The sequence below is a fragment of the Saccopteryx leptura genome, chromosome 3 (genome assembly GCF_036850995.1).
Source record: "Saccopteryx leptura isolate mSacLep1 chromosome 3, mSacLep1_pri_phased_curated, whole genome shotgun sequence".
NCBI classification, from domain to species: Eukaryota; Metazoa; Chordata; class Mammalia; order Chiroptera; family Emballonuridae; genus Saccopteryx; species Saccopteryx leptura.
Genome location: NC_089505.1, coordinates 346,356,429 through 346,379,735, shown reverse-complemented (window position 1 = coordinate 346,379,735; position 23,307 = coordinate 346,356,429). Strand labels below are relative to the sequence as shown.

Genomic DNA, 23,307 nt, shown 5'->3' with positions numbered 1-23,307 from the left:
ATTATGTAAAAGTACAACTATACATTTATAGTTCCATTTCAGGAAGAACCCATCAACAATCAGTATGAACTGTGAGGCGTGCTAAGTTAGACAGAAGGTGTTTAAGCACATGGAAAGGATGGGCTTCCCCAAGAGTGACCATGATTGCCAGTCTTGATCCTATGCAGGGCAGGCCCGGAAAAGGGAGGGAAGAGAAAAAAAGAAGTAAAAAGGGGAAAGTGTCAAGACAGAGAAACTTGGCCGGCTTTCATTTAGAGAAAGTTATCAGGAAGATCATCTCGGGTTCCTGGCTGGTCTCCACAAGCAATAAATTCCGTGAGCCCTCAAGGCCCCGCCCGTACCGTGCAGGTCCAGGACTCCCTCGCGCACTGCCAGCGTCTTGGCACCGTAGAGCGGGAGCTCGGGAGATCGCAGGTGCCCATGCAAGGTAATGACCGCCTTGTGTTGGAATGGGGATGCTTCAGTCCCAACCTGCGGGGGATTTCACAAGCATCGTTCAGAAAGTTAAAACTCAATATCAACAATTTAATCTGTCAAACGTAATGTCTTCCTTTTCTCTCTTTTCTTTCAAGAATTGATTATTCAGTTGTATCTTTCTTCCAAAAAGATAAGCCTCAAATTTTCTAGTCTTCCAAATACACTATGTCAGACCGTTGGAAACATACTGATCGACTTGAGCCATGTCTCAACTAATTTGTTTTGCTGCTCTATTTTAAATTCACTTCTATTGTAATACACTATTATCTTCTCATTATAAGTGTAAAAATATCCTGGAAAACTTTTCCCCAGAAAAAGGATTTTATACTAATAACAGAGACCTTTACAAAGATAAACCTGTAAGAGTTTAGTATAATTAACTGTCTGTTTTACACATAGTCTTTTTTTAAAAGAAATGGAGAGAGGTTACCAGTGAATATAGCTCAGGTTCTCTCGTATACCTGAAGAACACCTCCTTCTGTAATTAGAATGTTTTCTGCCTGGAGTTCAATGTTAGCTTCATCAAATATTAGAGTTCCACCTAGGAGTCATACAATTTTTTAAATAAATCACAAAGAAAATTAATATTAAAAGCTACTTATTCAATTGTACATTTAAATTTAATTCCTTATTCTTATCTGCTATCACTATGCATGTCACCTCACTTCAGCTCTCTGGCAACATAAAATATAAAAGTTCAAGACAAGACCCAGGAAGTGGTAGAAAATCAAATCCCAGGGCAGATTTTCTCTTGACCATTGATTATTTTAAACATCATTAAACAGTCAGCCACATGAATTCTAGTTCTATAAATACAGGGCTACAAAATATAAATTAAGGATAAAATAATTAAAATTAAAAGCACTTTTTATAGAAACTATTATAATGCCAACATTAACTCTGAACTTTTATCCACTAATTTACACTAGTGATAGCTATCGCCTGATTAGCATTATTAAGACAGTACTGTGATACACTTTTTATAAGACTGATATAAATCTATGCACAGGAAAACTGATCCAAGGGCCCAATAGTTAATAACTTCAAATAACTAAAGCGCTAATATTATCCTAGAAGTTAAAACAAAAACAAACACAAAGGTCTTTGAGTAGCTAAAACCACATGACAAAATTTATATACTAAATAATATCCAAGAGTATTTTACTCTTGCCAATGATGGCTTCTTTTACATGCAATTGTAACAGTTCTGGTTGTTTAGTTTTCTCTAGTTAAAACAGAGTATCAAAAAACCAGAGACTCCAGGTTAACAATGAAAGCAGGTTCAAAGGTATAGGTGAGAATCACAACCTGGCACCCAACGGGAGTCATGGGGTCATCTACTACAAATTTCTATGATTTTACAACCCCTGGTACCCACCATATTGGTGTTTTTGTAAACAGGAAATACCTCTTACTATTGTGATCCACTGCAAAAGTACAGGCATGAACACGTGTTTATGTGTATAAATATACACAAACAGTTACTGAAACAAAAGTTTCATGAAATAACATTTAGCTTTAAAAGATGTTTATTGATATGGATGCAATATATCCTGATATTTTTTACTGTATTTCTTTAAAACATTCTGATTACAATACATTAATTTCATACCACAAATGGACTGTAATACTTAATTTAAAAACTCAGTACTACACTCCATACTAAAAACATGATATAACTATGGATGTTTATCATAATGAGCTTGGATTAAATTAACTTTCCAGAAATGTTCCATAGACAGTCTAATAAGCAGATTTTCAGAAATTACCCTGAATAAGCAACATTTTCAGAATAGGGGTACTTTGATCCAGCAAAATTGTCTGTCCCTTTGTAATGACAACCAGTGACCCTTCCTCTGGAGGGGAATTCCCTCCCCACGAGAAGTTGGAGGACCAAACATCAACATACAGGAAGTCAGCATTATCCTGTAACAGAACACAAGAGACTCTTCAATGTATAGGTTTTATCAGAAGTCTTCATTCAACTTCTTTTAAAAAATGTTTTAATTTATTGTGTTGGCATGGTTTCAAGTGTCCCGCTCAATATAACACCCTACACCCTGCATTGTGACCCACCATGCCCATGTCTTCATTCAACTTCTGAAAAAAGAGGAAATCTAAAACAATAAACAGTTTCATTAAGTATAACTTCCTTAAAACATTTTATAGTTGCCCTTTGGTATATTTCACAGTAATAATAAAGTGAAAAATTTATTAACAATTAAAATAAATAATTAAAAATATAAAATAAAATTTTAGTAGTAAGCAAAAAAAAACAAAACTCACAAATACATAACCCACATTAAATTTATGATAGCCATAGCTCAGTTATTTTTTAGAGACATTAATGAACTGAAAAGTTTATGACCAATCACCTCATGTCCCATATGCTAGTTTTCTCACTGCTGTGGCTACGACACCCAGCAGCATTCTTACCTGTTTGGCCATGCCAATGCTTCTGATGGTGACATGCACCGGAGCCCACCCTGAAGGGTGGTGGGTGTTTGTCAAGCAGATGATATGTGTCTTGTTGGTATACTCGACATCACATTTGGCTTCAGCTATGGTGACGAGAACATCCTGCATATTTTCACTGCAAAGAAAAGGGGGAAAAACAAAACTGATGATTTTCTCCAATTTCTCAATCACATATGCATTATTGTACAACTAATGATCTTACTCTATGATCCATCAAAGTACAAACTGACCCTTTTTCTGTAGTAAGACTTCAAAATATTTGTTCAGAAAAAAAGGAAACACTGAAAAAAAAATAGGCCAGGGAATATAACTGTAGAAACTAGAAGGTATTTTAATGTCAGAGAAAAACTGGTTCAATTTATTGAGAGTCTATGTTGGTCACCAAACAGGTACCCCTGTAAAAGATATTCAAGGATCATTTTGTGTATGTGACATTTTCACCACATTCATCTTCATGTAAAAATGCAAGCCCAAGTTAGTACTTCAGGAATTAAAATTACCTTCTATGGTTTGAAGGATTTGGCATTTTAAAGTTAGCCTTATTCATTTACACGATGAAGCACTACATACACTTGAGCTAAATAATGATTATTTTTACAATAAAGGACTCTGGCCATTTATAGTACAATGGTCCGGATGTACGAAGAGATGTTTCAATGGCCAGTTCATGGTTGGAGATGAGATACTGGAGAATATATAACACCAAGGTTTATACTTGTGATGTTACCAGGATTTGGGGCAAGCTATTTAACCTTTCTAATCTTATTCTCTTAACCATGAAATGGGATAAAATATCCAATAAGACTGTAAGTTTCAGTGGGGAAGAAGGTGCCTGGCACACATGAAGCGCTCAGGAAATGTTAGTTACTAGTACTGTTACGTGCCTCAGGCATGACTTCTGAGTGGATGGGTACACATTACATGACTGGATGTAAGCACTGTCCTAGCATACAGGAAAGCAGGCAGAACGGCTGGAGTCTGGAAACAGGCACTGGTGGATGTGCACGGGAAGACAGTACCTGAAGCCTGATCCCATGACTGTAAGTCTGGTGTTGCCGGCTGTACTGCCTCTCGTCGGAGATATTCTGGCGATGAGCGGTGTCAATGACAGGGTGTATGTGAAAGGAGTTGTGGACTGTGACAGGTCCTTCCCATTGACCACACTCACTTCACAGGCTTGCTCAGGTGCCCTGCCTGTGAGAAGAGGACAGAATTGAGTACAGTTCCACCATCAGGCCCTATTTATTTCCAAAACCCCCAAGCATTTTCTTTTTATTTTTTTTTTATTAAAATTTTATTTTTCAATTACAGTTGACATTCAGTATTATTTTTGTATTAGTTACAGATTTATAGCATAGTGGTTAAACAATCATATACTCTACCACATGTTCCTCTGACATTTCTAGTACCTACCCAGCACTATACATAGTTATTATAATATTATTGACTACATTTCTTATGCTGTACTTTACATCTCTGTGACTATTCTTTAAGTACCAATTTGTACTTCTTAATCCCCTCACCTTTTTCAACCACTCCTTAACCCCACCCCCTCTCTGGCAATCATCAGTCTGATCTTTCTGTCTATGAGTTTGTTTCTATTTGGGTTGTTCATTTGTTTTGTTCATTAGATTCCACATTTAAGTGAAATCATATGGTATTTGTCTTTTCCTGTCTGGTTTATTTCACTCAGCATAATACCCTCTAGGTCCATCCATGCTGTCGCAAATGTTAAGATTGCATTCTTTTTTTATGGCCAAGCAATATTCCATTGTATGTATGTACCCAGTGGTGGGATTCAGCCAGTTTGCACCAGTTTGACAGAACTGATACCAAGTTTTAGTGGAGTTTGGCGAACCGGTTGTTTAAATGGCACTTGTAATCAGGGTTCTCTGTAAGGTGGGTGCCCGGGCAACCACCCAAAGTGGAAATCACAAATTTATATTCCTTACTCTTTTAATATTTATCTGTGCAACAGCATATTCTAAGCACCTGTAGTAATGTTCATTCTATCCATAGGTGACAAAAATTGCAAGTGAGGATGCCATTCAAGAAGCAATATGGAAATATCTTAAATAACGATTTTATTGTTTTTTGACAGGTATTAGTTAATATTTTTTCATTAGTATTTTTAAACGCTTATGACATAATCTAGGTTTGTGTACCCTTTTATTGTTCTTAGTTAAGTATCAAATGCATGAAATAATAAACTACCTTTTGGTATATCTTTTTTTATACTAAATAAAAAAATAAGAGTCTTCATAGCAAATTACATAACATGTTTTCAGGTGTCATTCCATCCACTGTACATACATTTCACAATAATCTTATAAACTAATGTATTATGTTCACTTGCAGATGAAGAAACTGAGGCACAATGAGGTCAAATAACTTGCCCAAAGACACAGCTTGGGTTTGCCTCTTGGCAACGCACTACTAGAGTTCATGCTCATAACAAAGGAAATCTCATACTCCAATAGGTCCTAAAAATGGCTTCTCCATTTGGCAAGCTTAATAAACTAAGAACCATCAGTTTATGTAATAAACTGAACCACTGCAATTTATTATAAACAGTCGATTAATCCAAATGTTATGAATCTTGAAACACATAGGAATATAAAAAAAATTCTGAAGAAATTGTTTAAAATCAGGACAGTTATAAAGGTGATTCAATTACCCCAAAGAACACAAAAACTTGAAAAAATAAATACAGACTCTGATCTTTATCAAAGTAACCATTTTTCAAAGACTTCCATTCTTTTTTATGACAACTTACCATTAGTCGGTGGAATTTTACATAATAATGTTGTGTAATTAGATTTAAGACTATCAACTGCACATTCTGAGCCACACACTAATATTTTGGAATTTTGTGGATTAAACCCGGTGCCTGTCACAGTCATGGTCTGACCACCACCAAAGCTCCCTAGTGAAGAAATTAAAAAGAGAAAACAAAGCTGATTTAAAGAAAACCTCTCCTATGTATAAATTTAACTTTATTTTAAAACGTAAAATAGAACAGAACTTCATGAAAGGATTCTTATAAGTGAAATTATATTTATATTATACTGTAGCATATTAATATAATAGAATCTCTCTAGTGTTTAAAAATTTCATTGACTGTCACATGTGGTCATTTATTTAAACTACTATAAATTAAAAAAAAATTTTTAAATATGTTACAATGAATTTCAGAATAGTAAACTCATGAATGTAAAATTACTATTTTAATTAAGAATACATTGTTTCAACTTTTTAAAGATTTTTAATAACTAAAAAATTTTCAAATGAAAAAGTTTTTGTAGACAGTTACAGGCCAGTGATGTTGAAACATGATTTTAAAAGAAATTTCTACATATAACTTCGCCATTTTAAGTAAGGGTAACTTTTGAGTACATTATGTAGCACTGAGTAATATAGGCATTAAGTTGATACTTTGAAAAGATTAACTGATGCTCTTGCAAATATTTGATGCAGAAACAAATTTAATTTGTTAAAAGAACTATAAATTTTACCAGTGTTTGAAGAATGTTTTTTTTTTCTCTAAATAAGTGTTTACTGAAACAATATACAATATTTGTAGGTTCCTGCACACATGCACTACCTTGGCTTGGGTGAATACTTTGAATGGTAAGTGGATACCCAAATACAACTGTGGACACAGCAGAGCCTTTTGTCTTATGATGCATCATTACAGGAAACGTGGCACCAGCATGCTCTCCCACGATGCATTGCAATACACTATCATTGACCATGGTCACATTACACTGAATGTTATTTATCATCACCGAAATGTCTGAGATATCCATACCAAAATTAGATCCAGTGATCTGAATTCTGGTTCCTGCTGGGCCTTAAAAAAAAAGCAAACAACATAAATATATCTGAATTCTAATACTACACATGCATTTAAGATATACCTATTTACTTCCATATAAACAAAACAATATCCAGTATTTAAAACTAATATAAATATTAACAGAACATGTTGTATCACATACATTATAGGTTTTGGCATAATAATTATAAGCTATGACAACATTCGTTACTTTCCAGCCTCTTCTGCCAATCCCAGTGAGTTATAAATGACTAAATCAAGCTAGTAGAGAAGAAAGGACAAGAGAAGGTAGGTCTAGGGTTAGGAGGCATGAATGTCTGAGCAGGAGGTGCTGGAGTGAAGTATGTTTTAGAAACGGGCTTACTGTTTTTTATTTTTGGTACTTTTGTGCTATTAGAAACTCATTGAGGATGGATGATTTCAATATTTTCCATAGATATAACTTGAAAAACAAATTGTGATAGAAAATTACATGTAAGAGAGTAAATACAGAAATAATAAAGACTTGTAGATAAATGTTGATGCTTTAAATAAATGTAGACAGAACAAAGTACTTGAGTCCCTCTGTTCCCATCCTTCCTTCTTTTGACAAAAATGCATTGAAGACATTAAACCCATGGAATTTTTCATAGGTCATTCAAATGACCTACATGCCTAAGTATTATGTGAAGGTATTAAGCACCATAACTTATTACAAATGCAGAGACACCAAGTAGTAGCTTGATTTTAATTAAATATTAATAATAAAAATATCCATATAATTGACCAAAGTAAAGATCACTGAAATATATTTATACATTGTCATTTCATTTTTTTTTTTTAATTTGTTTGTTTTTACAGAGAGAGAGAGCCAGAGAGAGGGATAGATAGGGACAGACAGACAGGAACGGAGAGAGATGAGAAGCATCAATCATTAGTTTTTCATTGCGACACCTTAGTTGTTCATTGATTGCTTTCTCATATGTGCCTTGACCGCGGGCCTTCAGCAGACCAAGTAACCCCTTGCTCGAGCCAGCGACCTTGGGTCCAAGCTGGTGAGCTTTGCTCAAACCAGATGAGCCCGCGCTCAAGCTGGCGACCTAGGGATCTCAAACCTGGATCCTCCGCATCCTAGTCCGATGCTTTATCCACTGCGCCACCGCCTGGTCAGGCTACATTGTCATTTTAAAGGCCACTTATATTAATGAGCTCTCCCATGTTAGAAATAATTTAAAGATACAAACTAAACAATGTTTTGGGGGTCTTAAATTTTAAATTCTGTCTGGCATTTTCACCTTTCAAGTGGAATTGTCGTACTAAGTGTGATTTATTGCCTTGCCTCTTCAGTAAATAAAACAGCTCAATTCTCACTTTCTACAAGTCTTATATTTCTAAATACACTGTTTTACTTTTAGTTTACTGATTTTAGAGAGAGAAAGAAAGAGAGAAATAAGAACATTGATTGATCTATTCCTGTATGTACCTTGACAAGGGATTGAACCTGAAAACTCTGTGCTTTGGGATGACACTCTAACCAACCAAACTATCAGGCCAGGACTAAATACACTGTTTTGAAAGAGACGTTCAGCCCTGGCCGGTTGGCTCAGTGGTAGTGTCGGCCCAGCATGCGGATGCCCCTGTTCAACTACTGGTTAGGGCACACAAGAGAAATGCCCATCTGCTTCTCCACCTCTTCCCTTCCCCCTTCTCTCTCTCTCTCCCCCTTCTGCAGCCATGGCTCCATTGGAGCGAGTTGGCTCTGTGCACTGAGGATAGCTCCATGGTCTCCCCCTCAGGCCTTAGGGGGGCTTGGTTGCTGAGCAATGGAGCAACACCCCAGATGGGTAGAACATCACCCCCTAGAGGGATTGCTGGCTGGATCCTGGTCAAGGTGCATGCAAGAGTCTGTCTTTCTGCCTCCCCTCCTCTCACTGAATAAAAAAAGAAAGAAAGAGACATTCAAAAAGAGAGATGAGACATAAAATAGTTCATGGAAATAAGGAACATATTTAGTTCATCATTTGCAATGACTACAAATATATGGGGGAATTGCATGTGATTGTTCTTGTTAATGTTTGCTTTTTTAAAAAATTAGAAAACTTGGTGCATCAAAGAAAATTTCAATAGCAAACTTTTTGAAGGCAGAGAATACATCTTACTCAAATGACACATTTGTTGGTGCTATAAACTAAAAAATAGTTTTCATAAAGACTAACATTTAGTGAGTTCTTTATTAAAAGTGCCATTCTAAGTTATATAATATCAATGACATACAGTTTCATCAGTAGAAAGTAGAAGTACCAAGATTTGAACCCAGGCATTAAAATCATGTTCTCACCCATTATACTACACCTGCCTCTTCAGAATTTATTACAGAGATGACAAGCATTCCAACAGCTTGAAGATGATCAGAAATAGCATAACACAATGACAAAGGATCAAGAAGACATCTCAATCATAGTTTAGAAAAAAAGTAGTCATGATAAATAATTAAGTAAATCTTTATTTTTATATTATTTTTCTAATTCATGAGCCAATGACCTCTTTGAAAGTATTCTGTTGTAGTTTCACGGCAATGAGGTATTTCCAAAAACTCTCTATTAGAAAGATCAATTACTTGTAAATTTTAACAGTTGTTTCCTGTGCCATACCAATAAATATTAATGACCTAAATTAATTATCAATTAGATATCAATTTTCTCTTCATTTTAAAATTCAGGTCAAGTTAGTGAGAATTTTGCTTCACAATAGAAGTTGAAATTTGACTAGAAATTTTATTTCAAGCATTTGCAAAAAATAATCACTAAATAGAGACTACACAGAACTTGAATCCCACATATGATCTGGTTTAAATGCGATTGTCTAAAAATGCATCTTAACAATCATTTCTAAGCATTATTCCAATTCCGTGCTATTAGATATTACTGATAATATATCAAAACAATAAAGAGGTGGTTATTGGAGTACCTGTACTTGGAACAATCTCTCTGAGAAGTGGAGTGTCCTCCAAGGCATACATAAATGACAGAGGTGGGTAAGCGACTGCATTAACAAAGATTTTCACACTGACCCTTCCTGCTGTTCCCACTGGGGTGCGGCAGTAGACTTCACTGGAGTTGACAAAAATAATTTGACAAGGCTCATCCCCAAGAGTGACTGTGGTGTTGCCTGGATAGAAGCCATTTCCTGTGATTGCCAACGTCGTTCCCCCACCAATGCTTCCAGATGTTGGTGTGACAGATGCTACTGCAGGGCTGCTGACACTCAGGTTTCCCAGAGCCAAGCCCTTAGACCCCACCACAACACTCAGAGGATAAACTCCAGCCGGGAGAGGAGTCACAAGAATGGTGATGTTATTGTCACTAACATCTATTGCTCTGAACTGTTGGTTTCCGATGAAAACAGCAATGTCCTCCAAGACAGTGCCAAAACCTTCTCCTTCAATCAGAGCTTTAACAGATCCTCTGATAGAATCTGGGGAGATTCTTGTTATAAAGGCAGCGATGCTTTCTAAATATGAAAAGCTGCAGCTCCCCTGGCATTGGGCAGGCACTCCATGAATTAGAAGCTCTACTGTCACAAGCTGGTGGGGAGCAGGAGATGTTTCACATTCAATGGTTGTATAATTCACTGACAGAACTTTACATGGAAAACGACCCATAAGGACTTCGATGGCTGCAGAAGAAACTGAGAATCCAGAGCCTTTTATGGTCACTTTTGTCTTTCCTGTAGTAGATCCTGCATTTGGCAATACCATATCAATGTTTGGCAAAAGTACAAATCGCCTATCGAATTCACTGGACAGGGTGTTGATAGCAATGCCCAGGTTGTAGACGGTTAAAATAACAATTTCCCTGATGCCAACATCCATTGAGTTTTGAGGGTCAATACGACATACAATGGAATTGGCACTACTTTCCTCTACAACACAGGGGTAGCTACCAATTGTAACCTGAAAGTAAAATGAATATGGAAATAGGTCAATACATTTCTCTAATATGAACTTAAATTTTGTATTATCAGAAACTAAATTTTTAAAAATTACTCAGGTGCAAATTTTTATGTACAAGGTTAATTTAGGGGATTGATTAAACCATATGTTGGATTAATCTCAAAACTAAATTATGATTGTCCATAAATGTTCATAGCTATATTAGTCATAATAGTCAAAAGGTAAATACAACCCAAATGTCCATGAACTGATAAATGGATAAGTAAAATGCGTATGCCATCTAATGGAATATTATTAGTTTAATTCTCTATTGCCCTTATTTTTTAGTATCCAGAAAAGAAAAACAATAAGGTATACCTATTTATTGAAATTTAATATTAATTAATAAAATTCTAATACATGCTACACCATAGATGAATCTTTAAAACAATATATTTAGTGAATAAAGCCAGTCAAAAATGACATAATGTATGATTCTATTCATAAGAAATGACCAGAATAGACAAATCCACAGAGACAGAAAGTAGACTAGTGGTTGTTTAGGGCAGGGAAGTAAGGAAAGGTTGGGAATAATATCTTAGGGTTGTGGGATTCCCTTTGGGGTAATAAAATGTTCTAAAATTGAAGTGATAGATGCATAACTGTGAATACACTAAAAGCTATTGAATTGTGTAGTTTGAAGGGGTAAACTGTATGGTATGTGAATTATATCACAATAAAGTTGTTAGAAATTCAATTATGAGGTTATGGAAAAAAATGCCTCCCTCTTATTGAGTATCTAGAAATAAAAAGGAGATCTTTAAAGTATTACCTTATTAGCACAGGTGAGATTACCAAAGCCATGCCCGGTAATTGTTATCAATTCATTTATTGTTCCAGTTGATGGACTGATGTTGCTTATAGACGGTGAAAAACAGCTTGAGAGCGCAAAGAGCAAGCTAGCTGAATTTTTAACCCCAGTATCATTCAGGCCACACAGGGGTTCTGCTGCTTGGCAGCCTGCCACAGAGCTTCCCAAGTGCAAATTCACAGGTTCTGCTGCAGACAGAAGAACAGCTTGTAAGTCAGTAATAATCTAAAATAAAAACTGTTTTCAGACTGCATTAGTTTTTATTTTGACCATGGTGGTTTATATTCTGATAAACATTATTTTTATTAGAGACAAAAGGGGCCCCACACAGTACAAAGTTAAAAGAAAGACCTGGACAAAGATGGTAAAGAGTAGATATGAAATTAATTTATTCTTCAATTTGTCTAAGGCCAGATCCCATGGGGAAAACAAAACAATAGTATCATCTTAAATGTTAATATATTTATATTTGGGCACATACAGAATATGAGAACTTCTTTATATTACATTTTATTTGAGGCACATAGGAATTCTGGGAGAATGGCAGGGTGACATTAACATGATCCTTATTTTAGAGAGTAAATTTTAGCCTCAGTGTATTCCAGACCTATTCAAGTTCATGGGGCTAGTAAGAGACAGAAGCAGGACTGGACGCAGTTATCTGGATCCTATTACAAAGAAGTCAAATATACCTGGGTCCCGGAGTTAGAGGGTTTCTTTAATTCTCTTACCCTGAGTATATGTGGCTTCAGTGCTACCCACAAACAGGCGCAGGGGAAGGTGCCTGGTTTCAGGTGGTAAAACATTAATGACTCCTTGGAGAAAAATGGAATGTGCCTCATCAACATACCCGCTGCTATAATAATAGATTCCAGGTGAAGTAAATTGGTAAGAAAATGAACCTGCCATAATATAAGATTGTACATAATAAATACAAGCAATTAATGCATCTTTGAAAAGAAATTGAAGTGATCATTCAAATGCACATGCAGGTTTTATAGTTTTCATGCATGTGATATTTCAACAGAAAGTAAATGGCAAGGTAAGGACTCTCTGGCCATAAAAGAGCTAGCTACCTTGTACTATGAAATTACATTCCAGAAAGACAAGATCCAGCATTAACTTTTCTAGAAAACCAGGTCAAATCTGGCATAATTTAGGAAATTTTACAGAACAACTCAACGTGGAATGAATAACGAACAAATACCACTTAGTTTGTGTTTGTGAGTAAAAGGCGTCTAACTGCTACCTGTGGAGAACATAACAAGCAATCTAAAAAGCCCACTCTGCAGAGCTGTCCTAGGATAAACACTGATTTTAACGCTGATTCCAATCGACAGAATTTCACTGCCTGCTAGAAGACTGTTATGATTAAAAAACATATTCCAATTTTCTTTGTAATTTGCTTGTTTCTATGTACTTTTTCAATTGGTTTATTATTCCAGAATAAAGCCATTTTTGATATCAGAAACTCTTCATCAATGTATAAAAAACACCTTGTTTACATTCACTTATGGTATCTTATCAATTTGCAAATTTTTACTACAGCAATAAAATGCCAACTAAATTATTTTGCATATTTGTATATATTGCCTATACAAACATATTAAATCTAAACAAAATAACTTTTTTACATTATATCTAGAGAAAAATAGCATGATGCCAAACTCAACAAAGTGGAAACATACCTGATGAGGACTTTTCTCCTCCAGTCGTAAATCCTTTGCCGTCATAAATTACACTTCCGGGACTGGAGACAGAGAAAACTCTATATCCTATTCCCCTAAGAAAGGGATGAGCTTGCCAATGCCATGTCACTGTGTCTCCCAAAGACACATTTAAAACTGATGGTGACCAAGCATAACCTAATCCATAGACTGTGAGCAAAAATTGAGTCACATTTTGGGAAAAAAAAGGAAAAAGGAGTAAAAATTCTTTAAAAAATGATAATGCATTTTTTATATATAGTTACTAGTGAAATTTTTTAAAGTAACATTGTAAAAAATTTACATGCATAATTTAGACATGTAACAAAAATAAACAGAAATTATGAAAAAGTAAGAACAGAAGCTAAGGGGAAAAATAAATCATACAACAAAACTGATGATCAAGAGACACTTTGTCAGAAAGTCAATAAACAAGTTGTTCAGAAACATCATGTGTAATATTTTTTAAAGCTGATTAATTCTTTAAACATAATTTTTCTCAGGCATAGAGGCCTATAAAAATCTACATAATGTCAATTTTAATGTTCATGAAGAAATCCATGACTAATAACAAAATATATTAATTTAAGAGGTTCTGTACAGCAGTAAAACCACATGGCAAGTACTGAGCTTAGAACCTGTAAAATCTAGCTTTTTGGACTCAAGTCTAGCATTGATTCACTCTATATGGGGCCTTATATGTCAAGGGAATATCACTGACAAATTATAGAAAGAAATAACATATTCTTTGGAAACTGAAATGTAAAATAAATAAAAACCAAATTAATTTCCATTATTTACAGTATATAAATGTTGGCTGCTACCTGAATCTTCCCCATCATTGGTAATCCTGAATGCACTCCCTGTTGAAGGAAGGGTACATTTTATGACATCTGATGATGATGATGTCACATTGCAAGGGAAGGACCCTAGAACGAATAAAGATGGGGTAAAAGTTTTTCTCAATAAATTTTTGAATTATAAAATAAAGTATAATTAATAAAAAGTCAAGACCCTACAAAAACTCCACATTATAGAGTAGGCTTTAGTACACTTTTCTGACAGTAATCATGCTTGAGTAGTGATTATTTTGAGAACAAACACCTTCCTCTTTTCCAGTGTTTTATACACAATGAGTACACGATAATTATTTCTTGAAATCAAAAGCAGTTATTCAGTTTTTCTTTACCACCTTAATCAAATACACTTAACCTTTCACACACTAACAGAAAGATAAAAGCTTCCGTGACTGAGAATATTTGTGTAATAGTTCAGCACTTATAGCACATCGTTTAAGCTGGGCAAAATCAAACAGCCCACCTGTGAGGATGAAACTTACCTAGGAGCACAGTGTTCTCAGTGGGTATTGTGCTAAACCCCACACCCATTATAGCGACTTCAGTTCCCCCATATAAGGAACCTGCTTGTGGAAACACGTTGTTCACTTCCAAACTATATTGTATAAAAGCACTTAACTTGTCTCTGCAAAAGAAAAATTAAGAGATGTTTCACTGAGCTTTCCATGGGGTCACGCTGTTAAACTTTTATTAATAGATGACTCATTGAGGAAGCGAAAGTAATTGAATACTTAATGAGACAATACTTTTTCAAACTAATCTGTTAGTTATTATGAGCCTCAATTTGGTTGGATGGTATAGAGAAAATAGTTTCTCTTTAACTATGAAAATTAGATTTCTGCAAGTACCACAGTAGTAGAGTTTGAGATAAAAAAAAAAATTTTTTGCATTTTTCCGAAGCTGGAAACAGGGAGGCAGTCAGATAGACTCCCGCATGTGCCTGATCGGGATCCACTCGGCATGCCCACCAGGGGGTGATGCTCTGCCCCTCTGGGGTATCGCTCTGTTGCATCCAGAGCCATTCTAGCCACTAAGGTAGAGGCCACAGAGCCATCCTCAGCGCCCCGGCCATCTTTGCTCCAATGGAGCCTTGGCTGCAGAAGGGGAAGAGAAAGACAGAGAGGAAGGAGAGGGGGAGGGGTGGAGAAGCAGATGGGCACTTCTCCTGTGTGCCTTGGCCGGGAATTGAACCTGGGACTCCTACACGCCAGGCCGAGGCTCTACCACTGAGCCAATCGGCCAGGGCCAGAGATAAAATATTTAAAAATATTATGGAAAAAATATTGTTATAAATTCTGAAGTCACAAGAAATACATAAAACCCTTTAAAATATTTTATATATTCATTAGAGTAAAACATAAAGGCACATTACCTATAAAAAAACAATAGCAATGAAATTTCATATATGTTATCTGAGTAATTAAAGTTTGGTGCAATTAATTTATCATTTTATGTTTGTTGGACACTTGTCCTGAACTCTCTTCCCCTCATTTCAATAAGAGGGTTTTTAATTTATTTTGTTTTGTTACAATGTATCTACTTCAAGGCCATCAAAACATACAACACTTTTCTGACCTGACATAGACTTGACTCGCAGTTCTTACCATAACTTGAATGAGTCTTTGTGTTAATTTTTAACTTCCTCATCTTAACAAAACTGATATTTCTTGAACTGCCACCCAATTACCCAATGTGCTGTCAATTCTGCCCATTATATCACTTCACCAAAGTAGAAGCCAACAGCTTCCCTAGAAGCTACGTGAGCTCTGCCCTTTGAACCTAAGAGGGGCTGTCGCTCTGAGATTTATGTTTACTGTGGCTCATCTTTCTTCACCTCCCACAAGATTTTGCTGCAATCATTTCTCCTTCCACTTTGACATCAGCTTTACTTGGTTTTTCTTAATCCTTTAATTTGATACCTCTTTTTTCTATGTATTCTACGTGTGTAAACTAAAAATTTACCAGTTCACAAACAGCTTTTGGGGAAGAAAATACTAAACACTTACCTAGAGGAGAGTTAGAGTTGGAGAAGGATCTATCCAGCCTCTCCTTCAGATGGCCAACTCTTAACCACTTCTTTGCTTACTTGTCACCTTTTAAAAGAATTCTTCCCTTTACCTCAGGGAAAGTTAGCTCTCTCTATTATATATTCTTACAGTACCTGGTAGCTCTTATGCATAGCCTTTTTCACATGTACAGTTAAGTTACTGGTGTAATTCTGTTTGGAATCTGCCTCCCCAACAAAACTACGACATCACTAATGAAAGGGAATTTCTCCCTCTGTTCTCCACTTTGGACCCAGCCCTGAACAGGTGCTTGCCTCCTAGTAACTGCTTGCTAAGTATTTCCAGAATGAATGAAAATCATGAGACATACCCATAAACTTAGTTTTGCAGAGAATCTTACAACCTAATCTGAAAGGTAATGGTCTCAAAACAGAATCATATGCACTTCATCAGATATTCTTAGAACCTTTTGCAAAAGGACATGTAGAAAGGTGAAGAAACCAACAAAATATTATGATGTTAATGACTGTTTCTCTTCCTATTGTGATACTATTAGCCCCATGTGTTCCACAACTCCGTCAGGTTTATGTCCATTGCCATACCTTGTTGATGCAAAACCCCAGTTTCTGACTTCCACACAGATATCATGTTTTCCAGGTGACAACTTGGGCAAAAGGCATCTCACATCAGTAAAGTTCCAGTGGAGAACCTGGCAGGGTTTTCCTCCAACATACACCACCATGCTTTGTGTGAGTTCACTTCCAAAATTATAACCCTTAATTGTTAAATTAACTTTTCCTATTATTTAAAATAAAAAAAGTTTTACAAAAAGGATCAACTTATTATGCAATGTGCAATTTGCATATTAACTAAACCAATACATCTCTTTCACTGGATTTAGGAAATCCTAACACTTTCAAAGGCAAAACAAAAATCAATGAAAGAGCTGACAGCTGTCACATGGAGATTAAATTCATGTTTAATTGTTTCACAGGAAAAATATGATGGCAAAGTACTTTTGAAAAAACAATGATTTCTCCTATTGTGCATATTCAAAGTGAAATAATAAATAGACTAGATTATCATTTTTTTAAAAGCTCATGACCGGTTTTGCTTTTAGAAACAGAACTGTAGGATAAACTGTTTCAAAAGTCTTTCTAGAGATGATTTATATGTCAAATAACTGACCTTACTGAAGAATTCCTTACCTAGTATTGTCCGTACTTTTGGATTAAAATCAGTTATAACTGGAGTCTGTAAACAATTATAACTATAAGCATCCTTTGCTGTGGCTTGATATCCATTTGTAATAACTGAAATATCAAATGTACCTTCAAGTCTCTGAAATAAGAGGAAAAAATAAAATGATCGAAAAATGTTAAGTGTTGAGATATAGCTAGCCACTGGCTAAAAACAAACAGTATTCAAAATAAACTTCCGAATACATTTGCTTTCAAAGTCATGAATAAAAGTCAGTTTTTAGATATCTAGAAAGTTCTGTTTTCAAATGTAGGTTATATGTTTCAATTCTTTAGATAAAGTTATATGACATACTAGTTTTGATCAATTTAGTTGCATTTATATTACTGAATTCTTGAGGGTTCTGGAATATAATTAAGATACTTTGGACAAAGGATTTTCTAACTGATAAAACATAAGATATAGAAAGTTTTTACTTTTTGCTCTTAAATAGACTCATATATCATTTTTATTCCTCTTCACTGACAAATCACATTATTATTAATATATGTTTAGCTAACCTAGCTCCAGAATCCAAGACTAAGACTTAGATAACTAAAAAATTATTTGGTGCTTTCACTGATAGAGTACATATACAATTCCCAATTAGGAAAAAATCTTTTTATATTTAGTATTTACTTAATGCACACTGATATTTTAACTTAATTACAAAATCTAAACAAAGTACACCATAATTTATCCATCCTCCAGATTCTCGTTACAATTATTCAGTCCAATGCAGACTCAAATTTCTTTTTCCTATAGATTTCAACTGCATAATATCCATACCTACCTCCATCTGCTATATATGTATTTTTAATGTTAGTGGCTGGATTCATCATCCTTTTGTTCATAATAAACAAACTGGAGTCTTTGTTTTAGTTTAAACATTATTTTTAAAAATAAAGAACAATGATTGGTTCTAAAATAAAATATACCATGGGGAACTTCAGTTTTGTTTTGTTTTGTTTTGTCAATAAACTGAAACTTTAACACATTTAAAATATATGTTCTTTTTTAAAAACAAAAAGTGTCTAAATTTGCTTCCCTGAATTTTGTAGACTCTTCATTAGTATTAATTTTTTTTCATCCTTTGATTTACCTGGTCAACTCCCATTCATCCTCCAAGCTCTGATAGGACATTAACTTTTTTATGAAACTTTAACACTCTCTTCCCACATATTTAATCTTTACTTTGTATTTACTCCTGTTATTTCAAATGGAACACACTGTTTAATAGTGGTTAATGTGTCTGTCTTCCTTAATGATGTTAATTTAAGCATCTAGAATATGGAATAATATTTTCTACTTGGATATTAGCAGAAGGATGTTGAAGAAATAATTGTTAAAATGCATAACTGGAACTCTGCTCTTCCTAGGTAGATATGGGATTTTGTTCAACCCTCTGCTGAGACGTTCATTTATTCATAAGATTTCAAATAAACGACTAAGATCAGATGTCTTACTTTTGGAGTTCTGCAGGTTATCTTATTCAAATCCCCACCAATCACACTGCAGGTTTCATTTCCAACTAATACCTTTGAATTTTCATTAAAACCAAATCCTGATATTGTCAGAAGTGTACCACCTACATGAAGAAAAAAACCCAACAACAAATTAACTGTAATAAAATACTTTGGAAATAATCTAACTCAGCATTCAAGGATTGTCTAACCATTCAAGAGATGGGATAGCAAATAGAGCAGGGGCCAGATTTGAGATGTATACAATCACCTAAGCTTGAGCTCTGAAGTCTAAAACTCTAAAGGAGGTGGGCTAAGTAATTTAGTGAAACAACGGATTTGCAATCAACACTGCTTTTGAGACATTTCCAGCAGCAATGGATATTTTCCCTAGCACTTTTATTCATTCTGAAAGAATTCATGCTGTTTCTATTTGCTCAACCATTCCATGGATGGACATAAGAGTGATTTAAGACTCTTACCAAATCCCAAATTTTAATACCTCTAAGTAAAAGGAAAACTAAGAAAAAAACACCCAAAATAAAAAGAAAATAAAGCAAAATAAAAACACAAAGCATGCCAAAAATTTCAGACTAGCACAAAATCTAAAACTAAGCATGGTAAAACAAGTAAACAAGCCCTGGGTAGGTGGCTCAGTGGATAGAGCATCAATCCTGCACACCTGAGGTCCTGGTTTAACCCCAGGTCAGGGCACATACAAGAAGCAATCAATAAGTGTACAACTAAGTTAAACAACAAGTTGATGTTTCTCCCTCCTCTCTCTCTCAGATCAATGGAAATTTTTAAAAAAAAATTGCAAACAAAAAGACAAAAGAAATGAAACAACAAGCAAAATGTGTTATTTTCTTCTCATCTTCTGCATCAGCCTTCCTTTCTTCAATTCCTGGAAATTTTTTCTGGGTCAAGTAGCTCCATTGAGACAGTGGTTACAAATGAAGCAGCTGGTAAGCAGAATAGTAACTAATAAATCTTATCTTGACATAACTGATGAGCTTGTTATGGAGACATGTAATAATTGATGATATTAATTCAATAACCTAAGACATAAATATAAGCAGTCACCCTGACTTGTGCTTCATAAGAAACAGAAGAATTAGTTATCCATTTAATCACTGTGACTGTTATTATTATCATCATTGAGAGGTGGGGAGGCAGAGACAGACTCCCACATGCACCCCGACCAGGACCCACCCTGTAAGTCCCCACCAGGTGATGCTCTGCCTGGCTGGGCCACAACTCTGCTGCTCAGCAACTGAGCTACCCCAGCACCTGAGGTGGAGGCCATAGAGCCATCATCAGTGGCCAGGGCCAACCCCACTCGAACCATTTGAGCCATGGCTATGGGAGAGGAAGAAAGAGAGAGAGAGATAGAGGGGGGAGAGGTGGAGAAGCAGATGGTTGCCCCTCCCGTGTAACCTGACTAGGAATCAAACCCAAGACTTCCACTCACAGGGCGAAGCTCTACTGCTGAGCCAAACAGCCAGGGACACCACTGTGACTTCTAAAGGGGAATCTCCTTTGTTCTATCTGAGGTAGGTTTGGGTTCCTCTTCTACCTTGCTCTAGAAACAGTACAATGACATCAAGGAAATATATGCATTTCTTTGTTTATAACAATTAATTATTACCTGCCAGGCTTCCAGAAACAGGCCAGCTGTGTGAGATCTGACTCTGATAAATGAAGTAGAATACCTCATCCTCTACGTTCCGTGCTAGTCCAACACCTGATATGGACACGGCAACTGGGAAATGGCCAGCACTTCCGTTCAGAATCTGACACTTGATCTCATTTTCTTGTGAGAAAAAAGAAGAAAATGATAAAACCAATGATTTTCTGAGATCAAATTACTAAATTTTTATATTTGCAAATATAAACATTGACCTTAGTCTTTATACCTACAAAAAATATACCCAAGAAAAACTATTCAATTATTAATGGGAGATAAAACAAATCTTTACACAAATTACCTGAAATCAGACACTCCTAGAAAAGTTAGATAAAAGAACGATGAAGCCAAAGTAAACAATTCACTCTTTTTGGCTACTGTGATAAAAATATGAGTATAATAATTTTAAAATCCCAATTTGTAAGATCATTTCTATCAATAATTCTAAAAATTCTAGTCTAATATATTGTTTATCTCCCAAATTAAGTAAAATAGATTTTAACAAGAAAGGTGATTAAAACTTAATAAAAACCACCCTGGCCAGGTGGCTCAGTAATAGAGCGTCAGCCTGGCATGTGGATGTCCTGGGTTCAATTACCAATCAGGGCACACAAGAGAAGTGCCTATCTGCTTCTCCACACCTCTCCCTCCTCTTTCTCTCTCTGTCTGTCTTCTCCTCCTGCAGCCATAGCTCCTTTGGAGCAAGTTGGCCCTGGGCACTGAGGATGGCTCCATGGCCTTCCCCTCCAGTACTAAGAGTTCAGTTGCTGAGCAACAGAGCAATGCCCCAGATGGACAAAGCATGGCTCCCTAGTGGGCTTGCTGGGTGGATTCTGGTTGGAGCACATGCAGGAGTCTTTCTCTGACTCTCCTCCTCTCACTGAATAGAATAGAATAAAATAAAATTAAAATAAAATAAAATAATAAAAACACTTTCTTTGCTTCATTTAGAACAGTATGTATGTACTTGTGATACAGGTGCAAAACTGACTGGTAGATGTGAAGCATACATAGAGGATCTAAACTAAAAACAACTTAAATGATATTAAAGATAGATTTGCTTATGTAGTTCTAACTTATAAAAATTAAGTGGGATTTATGAAAGATTATGAATTAGGATTATAGAAGATAATTTTTAGGAAGATAAATAATTATAGCCCTCATTTTTTTCAGGACAGAAAAGGTGAATAATCTTTACATTCTATATTAATGGACCGAGGTTCTATTGAACTAGAAGTCAGGGAAGTGGCCATGTCCTCTTGCTGCATGACCAATGTGGCATTATCAAAGCAAAGGTGGAGGGACCATGGAATTCACATATTTCTGTGTCCCAGAGGCTCACCAAAAAAGGGAAGATTTCATGCCATCACTTTATGTAGGGGAAAAGAAGAAAAACCAACTGCCGTGAGATAAAGAAACTGTACAACAGTAACAGGATTAGTTTGTGGTCAGAATCAAAGATTACATAAATAAAACATTTTTTCAGAGCTGTATGCCAAGTTCATGATCTCATAGGTTAACCTATAGGATAATAGTGATCATTGATTACACTTTCTTTTAGGGAAAGACAATTAGAATCAATAATAATAAATTTTAAAAGAACCTACCATTCACTGAAAGAAGGGAGCAACCTATTGGTCCAACTGAGACTGAAACAGCTGAACTGGGAGAAAATCCAGAGCCTGATATGGTTAGAATTGTTCCTTCTTCATAAGACCCTGAAAATGATGTTTAAATGACAATGTTAAGATGACAAAACATAAAATCTATTCTTACGAAATCAGATATTTCTCAGAGAAAAATAAGCCTATCTTCTAAAAGATATAAACAATAAGCCTATAAACAAGCAGGGGGGAAAAGACATTTATTTAGCAATAATTTTTTTACATTGCTTCATATTTTGAATCTGTATGCTGATAGAGATTAGTGGAAAGAATTATCTGACTGAAGTATGAAATAAAGTAAGGAAAGGAAAATTACTCTTACAACAAATTAAATAAACATCTCTATAAGGCACCTTAGACAATTTCAGAACTGCTATCACAAATTCATGAGAAAAGGAAAAACTGTTAAATAAGTGTTATGGACACTTCCCATTTGAAATGCAATACGATTCCTCTATCTAGGGTGATCACATCCTCAAGGGCCTGGGAGATCCCTAGTTGACACTTGCTGTCCCAGTATCTTATACTTAATGGTTATCCATTTAACTCTTTTTTTAAAATTAATTTTAATGGGCTGACATTGATAAATCAGGGTACATATGTTCAGAGAAAACATCTCCAGGTTATTTTGTCATTTGATTATGTTGCACACCCATTACCCAAAGTCAAATTGCCTTCCGTCACCTTCTATCTGGTTTTCTTTGTGTCCCTCCCCTCCCCCCCACTCCATCCCTCTTCTCCCCACCCCCTTCAATTCTTAAAAGTGTCCCAATCTGATGGATAAATTATATGGTCTCCTTATTTATATGATATCACATACAATAAAAATCACACATGGATCTACATAGATAAAAATGTAAAAAGAAAATTCTAAAAGTTTAGAAAATAAAATGATTTTAACATAGAGATGGAGTTCTTAAATATGATACAAAAGCCACTGTTAACTATAAAATAAAAGACACATAAATTAAAATAAATCAATGATTTAAGTGTTTCTACGAACAGGATATAAAACAAACATAAGTGATAAACTGGAAGGAGACATGCAAAGGATTGGTGAACATACAATTACATGTCAATAGAAAAGCAATCTGATAAATGGATAAAGGAT

The 23,307-nt window shown here is 35.3% G+C and overlaps 1 protein-coding gene across 1 annotated transcript in view; it reads right to left on the bottom strand.

The window, feature by feature from the left end:
• Positions 1 to 23,307, bottom strand: part of PKHD1L1 (PKHD1 like 1) — a 163,462-nt gene that overhangs the window by 72,770 nt on the left and 67,385 nt on the right. The window contains exons 28-45 of the mRNA XM_066379362.1: positions 22,140 to 22,250; positions 20,494 to 20,658; positions 18,849 to 18,970; positions 17,352 to 17,484; positions 16,746 to 16,941; positions 14,620 to 14,762; positions 14,105 to 14,209; positions 13,263 to 13,451; positions 12,306 to 12,476; positions 11,536 to 11,762; positions 9,740 to 10,724; positions 6,560 to 6,808; positions 5,732 to 5,881; positions 3,975 to 4,149; positions 2,914 to 3,070; positions 2,247 to 2,403; positions 939 to 1,018; positions 342 to 471 (exon numbers count right to left, since the gene is read on the bottom strand). Of these exons, the coding sequence (XP_066235459.1) occupies positions 342 to 471; positions 939 to 1,018; positions 2,247 to 2,403; positions 2,914 to 3,070; positions 3,975 to 4,149; positions 5,732 to 5,881; positions 6,560 to 6,808; positions 9,740 to 10,724; positions 11,536 to 11,762; positions 12,306 to 12,476; positions 13,263 to 13,451; positions 14,105 to 14,209; positions 14,620 to 14,762; positions 16,746 to 16,941; positions 17,352 to 17,484; positions 18,849 to 18,970; positions 20,494 to 20,658; positions 22,140 to 22,250 (3,645 nt within the window). The remainder of the gene's footprint in view (positions 1 to 341; positions 472 to 938; positions 1,019 to 2,246; positions 2,404 to 2,913; positions 3,071 to 3,974; positions 4,150 to 5,731; positions 5,882 to 6,559; positions 6,809 to 9,739; positions 10,725 to 11,535; positions 11,763 to 12,305; positions 12,477 to 13,262; positions 13,452 to 14,104; positions 14,210 to 14,619; positions 14,763 to 16,745; positions 16,942 to 17,351; positions 17,485 to 18,848; positions 18,971 to 20,493; positions 20,659 to 22,139; positions 22,251 to 23,307) is intronic.